This window comes from Carassius auratus, chromosome 3, assembly GCF_003368295.1.
Source record: "Carassius auratus strain Wakin chromosome 3, ASM336829v1, whole genome shotgun sequence".
Classification (NCBI taxonomy): Eukaryota; Metazoa; Chordata; class Actinopteri; order Cypriniformes; family Cyprinidae; genus Carassius; species Carassius auratus.
Genome location: NC_039245.1, coordinates 2,140,545 through 2,150,333, shown reverse-complemented (window position 1 = coordinate 2,150,333; position 9,789 = coordinate 2,140,545). Strand labels below are relative to the sequence as shown.

The following is a 9,789-nucleotide window of genomic DNA, read 5'->3' as shown; positions in this document are numbered from 1 at the left end:
AGCATTACATCAGTTGCTCACCATTGGATCTTCTGCAGTGAATGGGTGCCGTCAGAATAAGAATCCAAACAGCTGATTAAAGCATGACAATAATCCTCAAGTAATCCACATGACTCATGTGCATCAGTTAACATCTCGTGAAGTGTAAAGCTGCATGTTTGTGAGAAACAATTCCATCATTAATGCTATATTTCAGAGACCTTCTGCTCCACTTCTTCTGAATATTTTAAGGCCTTGCTTTTTGAGGTTGACCTTGAACTCATCTCTTCTTTTGTCAGTCATTCATTCAACCTTGATTACAGCATTATCTGTAGATGCTTTTGATTATATTCTTAGAACTAATGAGAAACTCCACATCCTCTTTCTTTTTTTTCTAAAGGGCCTTTACCTCATTTATGTGATATTACATTATGTGATCATTGTCTCCCTCTGCTGGTGTACAGAAGTAATGCCTTTCTTTAGTTTTGAAGTTTTGAATATCGTTTATGCTCTAAAACCTACTCCAGTATCAACAGTTCTTCTATCCACATGTATCCTACTGTAACATTTGACAATCCAAAACTGCTCTTTAACAGTTTTTTGTATTATTCTTTTTTTTACAGTAATTTTTTTCACATCTTTATACGCATATATATCTCCTAGAAACGAATTAATTGTCACTTAAAATCTTTACAAGGTTTTTTATTAAAATATAATAACCTTCATTTAAAATATAATAAAATGTATATAATCACTTTTTCTTTCATGTATTTTAAAAAGTATACAGGTCAGAACAATTGCACACACTTACAATGGTTTTTATACTGAGCTGTACTTTCTAATATACCCATTAAACTACTGGATTAGTTATTTATTTATTTGTTTTCATAAAACAGCGGCTTGTGAATGTTTTTTTTTTTTAGCATTTTGTTTTATGGAGACACAAGAGGTGTCCTCATAAATCATGTTTACGTTGTAGTACCCATGTCATTATACACATTTGTGTCATCATAAACCATAATCAGTATACACCAGTAAACACACACACACACACACACACATAGGGTATACAATCTAATTCAATGTGGCCTATATTCTATATTCTTTGTAACTTATAGCCTACCATTTAAATTTAAGTAAATGCACATTGTTTTATCTTTACTTTCTTTTATCGCAGTTTTACAGAATGAAACAAAAACTGACGTATTTTGCTGTGTATGGATTTATGTTTGTCTGTCACAGTTTTCTAATTAACAGAAATCTATAATTGTGTCACAATTTTAACTCTACTGACAGTTTGGTCTTTTGCACGCGCGAAATCATCCACACTGTATTTTGCATTGAAGTCCACCTGGTGCCGGTGTTGTGCCCAATTTCGACCCCCTGCCGAATTATTACCCCCCTAGGTAGGTTTAGTAGTAGGGGTGGGGTTAGGATTAGGCAATCAGGTAGCGACTTGAACAAGTAGGGTAGTAATTCGGATGGGGGTCGAAAATGGGCACCTGTTCCAGATAGTAGCCTACGTTACCAGCCCAACACCGCATGCACCACATCAGCCTTCGTCTGTCTCTTCTCACTGCGGCAGGCTCCTCACTTCCCAACAAACCCCAGCTTAAAGAGAGATACGAATATTTACCACGCTGCTAGCGCACAAGCTCCAGCGGCCAAGCTGTTTAGTCATAAAAAATATTTAAAAAAATGAGCGGGGTCTGTGCGCGAGGGCCAGAAGCAAGCCGCACTCCACACTGGCATCAATTACTGCGAGCAGTTTGCAAATAAACAAAGCTGCTGCCTCTCATAAATTCTGTGCGTAATTACGCACTGCAGATGCACGCGGGGAGGCGATGCGATGCAGGCAGACGCTATTTATCCCGTGAAGTCACTGGCGCTGGCTGCAGACAAGATGGAGCTGATCAAATATTAAAGAGCAGCATATGGAGGTGCTGGGTGTGAGGAGGCCGACAGCAAGGTAGGAAGAGAAGAGAAAGCGAGAGAAGAAGTGGGTGTGAGACAGATAGAGAGACAGAGAGCGAGGGAGGGAGAATGAGGAAAGAGTGGGTGTGCGTGAGATGGGAGAGATGGAGGGAAAGAGTGCGCGTGAGGGAGTTAATGAGACAGAGAGGAGGAAAAAAGAGGCTAGATCGCTTGCCATGTCAAACCACAGTCGACCTTGATGTCAGCAGTATTGAGATAGGGCTTGTGATGTACAATATTTGGGCAAAGGAGTCTGGAACTGATGTGATTGAGCAACCCTCCTTCTCCTCATCTATTGTCATTACGAAGCATCACTAAAATAGTAGGCTACGGTGAGAGGTCATAGGCCTTCGACGAGCGATGTTTATGTAGAAAACTGCATGCCTGCACTGCACTGCTTGGTGGCAGTCTTTTAAACAGCCATTCTCTTAATGACCAGCAGGTGGAGGTAGAACACTGAGAATAAACGCGTTGAACGTTTGCAACTCCGCTAGTGTGGATCAAGTGAGAAGGGTCGGTTAGAAGAGCTAGTAAAACCAAAATAAATTGCAATAGTGGTAATAAACTCTTTCCATCCACACGCACATCTACACTAGAAAATAAAAACAATCAGCGTGTCATCTCACATCGGTGATATTTCACGAGAGAGCATTTATGGAATATTGAGCCATTGAACTGTGCATAACGTGCCCCGGTAAAATCATATGAATGATATTGATGCACACGGAACAAGGCTGTGCTTTTTTCTTTTTGAGAGAGAGAGAGAGAGAGAGAGAGAGAGAGAGAGAGAGAGAGAGAGAAATTAAATAACGAAATTGAAATGGCTTGCTTTCGTAAAGGAATGTTTAAGAAAAATGTTCTGGAAGGGGATAGGAGAGGAAAAATATGACTCAATAAAAACAGTCTTCTCTCGAATGTCTGCATATTATCAGAGCATGATAATCAGATTTTCCATGCTCATGTATTCCATGCATTTCACAATGGAATCACTGCTCGCATTCTGAACTGCACAAATCAGATGCAAATCTCATGCATGAGATTTTATTAGACATGTGAGACCGTGATTTGTGACTAAATGTGCCAAAACAAATAAGCAACAGCACAGTGCAAGGGATTTCATGAGGGTCTGGAGGGTAGAGAGTAGCCCACTATTAAACGGGCTCACAACTTTGCACGATAATCCATAATTAATAACAATAGTTAAAATACGCTCCTACCAGTGATTGAATCAATCCCAGTGCCCTGGGGAAAATGTAAACAGATGTTCTTGAACTCTACAAATAAAATGACTGACAGCAAAAGAAAATAATGTGTCTGTTTTGTTTTGAAATGTGACAAAACCAAATTCTGTATAAATGTAATGTATTATAGTCATTCCAGAATCTGTATTTAATAGATTTAATTTCCAAGTAAAGTACATGTCTGGATGAATAACGTCCATAATTACAACAGTTTCCATTAAGTCTTTTTTTTTTTTTTTGACAAATACCGAAGAGTGGCAGTTAGACATTAAGGGTTAATTTCACAGCATTGATGTAATTTTATTATAATAATATCATCAATAACATTCGACACTACTCCACATACTAGAAACCATATCACTTCTGTCAGCTCCTAAGGCACTGTGTTACATAACCTCTGTGGAATGTGATGGTTCATAGGTTTGGAGAGGAGAATCTGCATCTCTATACTCACACCACAGGATTGTAAAGCTGCTTCTTTAGAGGAAGGTTCATTCTTACAATCACAGGCCCTGTAATATATACTGACTCATTTTTCGTAATGCTTGTGTTTACAGTAAGAGCAGTTCCCATGTGTGCACACTTGGCCTACTATTAACACTGCAAACTGAGTGTACAAACAGTTTGACTAAAAACAAGGCTCCCTAGCACTTATTTTTTGCTAATGCAATTATATCCATATGCCTTTTCATAGTGCAGCTTTACAGCGCAGATGTTCAAAACATCTAAAGGCTCTTTTGGAGTCATGACTCTCTTTGGTGTTTCAGCTAATCCTTTATCACTTCAGCTTTAGAAAGATCAACTTGTTTCTGCCACCACAGGCATGTGCCAATTTAATAACTGATGTTATATTTTTGATCTAATGCCATTTTCTGTTTCCCAATATCCAATATGGATACGTTAAATCATTTGATGCAAAGAGAATAGATATTTCGTCATCATAGCCCAGGCGCTCTGTGAAAACAATAAGACTTCTGCTTTATTGTGAGATGTGAATTATCATATCCACGGGCTACGTACAAAACACATTAAACAAAGTAATATCTCATTTATTTTTTAAATTAAACATAACATTTAATTTATAGCCATTTTAATGTATGAAAATAGGTATAAATTAATGTGATGTTTTATAGATTTCATTAAATTAATATTTTTTTTAACTTAAATTACCCATTAAATTATATATATATATATATATATATATATATATATATATATATATATATATATATATATATATAGGGATATATATATCTGTGTGTGTGAAATATATATATCTGTGTGTGTGAAATAAATAGTTTATTTTTACAAGGATGCAGCTTTGACAACATCACAGGAAATATTTCACAGTGTTACAATTCGCAGTTTTATTATTTTTATTATTACTGTATTTTTTGATCAAATAAATGCAGTCTTGCTGAGCATGACAGACTTCTTTCAAAAACATTAAAATAAATCTCACTGACCCCAAACTTATTATTGTGCTTTTTAGGAGTGCATTCAAATGCTGAAAGAGCTAAAAGATACAGCGTGCCTCAGCAGTTGCGCTGTCTGTTTGATGTCTTCACTCAAAGTGATGCACATTAATGTTTGCATACATCACTCTCACATCAGCTCGTTCTCCACAGTGGTGATGTCATCTCGGCCACTCCAAGAATGCTGACGAACTCGACACATTACCTCATGCGAACCACACGCTGGATTTAGCAGACACGATCAAATCTGTGGCCTTTTGAAATTGAAAACAGAGGGTTGCATCACTGCGTTGTTGAATTCCACGGGGCTCCAGTCAAATGAAAACAACACCCAGGCATCTCAACATAGGTCTCATTTGCATCATGGGTCTGATGAGTCATTTGGAGACTCCGGAAAAAGACAGGGCTGTGAGAGGAGGAGGAGGAGGGCGAAGAGCTTCCCTCAGCGACGCGAGGGCTCCCCTGGAGCAGTGTTTAGATGCCTGGTGCCTAATCTCTGATGAAATGTCTATTATCAGAGACTCTGCGGGAGAAAGTAGAGCAGAACAGATATGATGGAGAGGCGATTAGCTTCTGCCCTGCTGCCTCCTGCTTCTCTCTAGCTCACTCAGTCATACATTCATAATGTGCACCTCCTGTATCAGCCCGTGTCATGAGCGTCAAGAAAGTTTGCATGAAATCCAGCCGACTGGTGACAATTTAAGTGCGAGGGCCTGATAAAGCTCACACAGGCAAGAGGTTGCTAGGTGCAGAGCACAAATCTTCGATATGACAGTAACTCATGCAGGTCCCATTCGTGACGAATGGCTTTGGAGACGCAGTGTAAACTGCAATGGGATGACAGTTTTTGTAATTACGAGCGCCGTGACGTATGGCCTTTTCCTCCGGGTGCCCAGTCCTGCTGTGTCTCTAATGAATTGCTACATTTACAAGTCTGTGACTGTATAATATTGAAAACGAAAACAGGGCTGGGGTCCACTAGGGTGCCTCAAGATGACTAAAGACCAATTCACATTCATCCTCAGACGTCTGGAATTCTACAGTTTAATCATTTTAGTGACCTGCATTTTCAAAGCTTCTGATTTCTGTAAATTCAGAAGTTATTATTTTTTTAATTTGAATATTATTGTGGACAGCCGGGGATTTTGAGAATCACTGATTTAAAGCAACCCTTCTGAAAGAGTTTACAAAAGTCTAAGATGGTTTTCCGTTCTTCCAACCTGGTCTGCTGACTGGTTATAGAGCAGATAGACTGGATGACACACCAAGGACATTAACTTAAAAAAATATTCTGAATTAAAAAAAAAAAAATCACTTTCAAAAAGTCACTTTGAAAAAGATTCTGTAATCTTACATTGGCAGCCAATCAGAATCCAATCTTGAGCATTTAAAGTATCAGAAGACTTAACTGCAGCACATACTTATAATAAACAAATGTGTTCATGCCTTGGTGAGGACGCTAGTATTGTTGTAATCTTTCTTGGTGTGAAAAGGCCTTAGAAGATGATCAGCTTTAAAACAGCTTTTACTATTGGGGAATTCATATTTAGTGATTTTTTTTTTCTCCCTTGATCTGAATCTCTGAACAATCCCACATAGAATCCAATGCGCCTGAATCCTAGTGACAGCTGTGATTTGCAAGTCTGCAGTGTTATGAGAGAGCAACGACTGACCGATTGTTAGAAAGCCAGCGTCCACTCCCTGCAAAATGCATGACAATCAATCCAGTCTCATTCAGCCAATCAAACTGAGCAAAGAGACCCAAATTACTTCATTTAATACCTGATTTAATTCAGAAACATAAATCATCACATTACTGAGCCGGTGGGAAAAGGGACCGAACCACGAGTGAGAGAGAGACTGTGTTAAAACCATCAGACCTCCTTTACCTCTCCCTGTGGACTCAGCAACATCATCTGAAGAGAATGTACATTTCTCATAATAGAATTAATAACCAATTTTAAATTATGTCCCCAACTTGTGACCCCAGATCCGTTAATTATTGATCACCCATTTCTGTGAAGAGGTGCTGTAATTACCTAGCATAATGTGACTCCTTCATCACATTTAAACATTTATATTGCTTATCTTTCCAAGGAACCCCTGGCTAAGTTTTTCCAATTACACTGATCAAATCGAGAATGCGGGGTAATTCCTCTTTTCTTCAATTAGAACTATCTGCAGTATACATCATTTATGAAATTCCCTCATACCTTAGCGAAATGAGAGCAAGTTAATGAATATGTGCTACTTAAGAGTTATGCGGGGCAGGTTCAGGGTCCCATCGTTCTCCAAAAGAATGTTCTTCATAGCACATTCAGAATATTGTCATTTGCAGCACTGTTATGCGAATGATCTATTGCTATTGGTGATTGTGCTCCACTTTTTTTTTTCCCCCATTCAAACTTTAACTGCACCCTAAAATAAGCCCATATTGTGGCTTCCTTTTGCGACCGGGTGATGTTTCATAACCCTGAAAGTGTGTGGGATAACCTAATCAGACTGCAAGAATGCGATCTCGCTCCTTCATCCTGGATACAGAGTCTTCTTAAAGGCGTACAGATGACCACCTCAGACCTGGCAGCATCAATTCCACTTAACCTCCTCGGAGATGATCATCTCCTCTTCGCCTTGAGCTTTCAATGCAATTTTAGCCAATGAAATCAGATCAGAGGACAAACGCGCTCCATCATCTGAATATTAGATCCGCTGGCATCGTGCAAAGAAATTCTGAGACAAATTCCCGTTATCTTGAGAAACTTTATTGATGGTTATTGTTATGCAGATCATAGTGCATGCACATACAGTGACAAGGAGAAAGCCGGTCCACAACACGTACTTAAAGCAGAAAGAGCAGAATCACAGCAGTGGGTAAGATATTTTTGCCGAGTTGTGTGATGTGAGGCACACAGTACACAAGAGGATATTCGCAGCCGGATAAATTGGAGCTGCTCTTTTGTTTGTATTTTATGCAATTTAAACTTTTATAAATACAAAAGAAAAAAAAAAAGATATGTGACAAACACCTCTAATTAGGTATACTTGTAAACAACATGAAGGGAAGTCTTCGCATATGCACAGCCAAGCTGCGACTCTTCAAGAACACCTCGACAGCTTGTTTGTGTAGCACTTGTAAATGACATAGTTCTCATTATTCCTATTTACATATAGATCTCTTTTTCACAAGTCATATATTTCTCAGGTTCTCGATAATCAAACAGTTTCAAAGTGTAAAGGCTGTGTTCTAGAAAATAATAGTACAAAGGATGTCACATTGAAAATGATCTCAAAACCAAAAGAACCAAAAGAGCCAAAAGACAACAGAACGTCCCACAATCGAGAAGTAGTAGTAGTAGTGATGGAAAAAAATTGCAGGATGTGTGTGCAAAATTGTACAGTTGACAAAAATACTATGATTATATCTACATAATGATTGCATTACTTGTAAAGTGTTGATATAAATCTGTGTATGATTCCATAAAAAATGAGACGCCTTTCTCTAACAGCTGGTCTACCACACTAAATCTAAAACATTATACAGTTGTGTTTTTCGTATAAGAGAACATTTTCACTGCACAGATCAAATTTAATACACTGTTAGTTAATTTTTTTCCCACTCTCGTCTTGTACAAATAATCAGAGTTTCTTAACTTCTGAGAAAAAACTGAAAAAAAACAAACAAAAAAACAAACAAACAAACAAAAACAAAAAAACAGAAAAAAATAATAATAAAATAAACGGCGCTACTGTCGCCGTTTTTTTTTTTTTTTTTTTCGTGTTTCATCTCTCCCGTATTATAAAAGTCAGCATTTATATCAATCGACGTACTGGAAGTACTGTAATATAAAAAGAACATCTGGTGGTAGGCCTAAACTAGCGCGGGTCTGTCTTAAGGACTAGCTAATAGTTAAACAGTAAAATACTGTCATGGGGAATTTTTGGGGAGTTTCTACGAGCTGCTTTGTATAGTCTAAATATACACACTGAACACCCCAGGAACATAACCTTTGGCTTTGAGTAATGACTGATATGAGACAGCTTAAATAATCGATACCTCAGTGGTCTCTTTGACCGGCTCTGTGTCTTCACTGCACTCGGGGGAACTACACCGACTTTACCGCCAGCCCCCGGTCCTTCGCCCACCACGCCCGCATCTACTCCTACCCACAACCCCCTGCACACGCCTCCTTCACGGCACAGAACCCAGAAACAAAAGAAACCAAAAGAAAGACAAAAGGCGATGTCAAATGGAAGCAGAAACCACTGGACGACTCTAGTCACTTACACCCTTACAGAATATGATAACCCCGAAGTGACTTGAATATTTATCATACATAACTCATTTACATGATAAAGCCCTAACAATTTTTATCTTATTTAATTTTTTTAATCTTTTTAAAATCTAGCAGCTCTCTAGATCACCACAGAAACCTCTACAGCCAACGATCTATGTAATCTTTAGAAATGAAAAACCCACAATATTAAAATACACAGCACAAAATATCTGAGGTATAAGATGAAAAATATCCGTTTTTGTCTTCTCTCTCTTAAGAGATGCTAAAATGATGCACTACTGCATGTATTGCAATACCCAGGCCTCTGAATTACTCCTCCGTTACCCCCACAGGAAGATTCTCAATAGGTTTTGAAAGTTTTTTTTTTTTGTTTGTTTTTTTAGTATGGCGCAAAACGACTGTATCCACCTCGGTATATACTAGCCTGCAAAGAAGAAAGAACGAGACCCACATCGTCGGCGTGGCTTCTGGTCTTGGCATCAGTCAAGGGAGTGAAAGCATTCTGGAAGAGAAGCCACGGGTTTGGATACGTTTAAATCACACAGTTCAGAGGAGACCTCCGCTAGCATTCAGGCTATTTGCCGTACATACCCCCCGGACGAAAACCAATCACGTTCCATCATGCAGCAAGCACACCAACACACCTCATGCCAGAAGAGATGCATTTAGCTACTTAAAAATGTAAAAGGGGTGAAAGAAATATATGACTTACAGAGCAAATAAAAAAATGAGCAACGGATGCAAAGTATATAATAATGATAATAAAAAAATAAATAAATGTCTTATTAACATACACAACTGTTTTTACTGGAAAATCAGACAAAA

At 38.4% G+C, this 9,789-nt stretch overlaps 1 protein-coding gene across 11 annotated transcripts in view; it reads right to left on the bottom strand.

The window, feature by feature from the left end:
• Window positions 1-7,409: 7,409 nt before the first annotated feature.
• The window catches only part of LOC113042980 (RNA binding protein fox-1 homolog 1-like), a 231,696-nt gene continuing 229,316 nt past the window's right edge, over window positions 7,410-9,789 (bottom strand). For 10 of the 11 annotated variants that reach the window (XM_026202050.1, XM_026202085.1, XM_026202094.1 and 7 more), the window contains one exon: window positions 7,410-9,466. In XM_026202050.1, the coding sequence (XP_026057835.1) occupies window positions 9,344-9,466 (123 nt within the window). In that variant the 3' untranslated portion in view covers window positions 7,410-9,343. The remainder of the gene's footprint in view (window positions 9,467-9,789) is intronic. The other variant, XM_026202076.1, reaches the window with a different exon arrangement.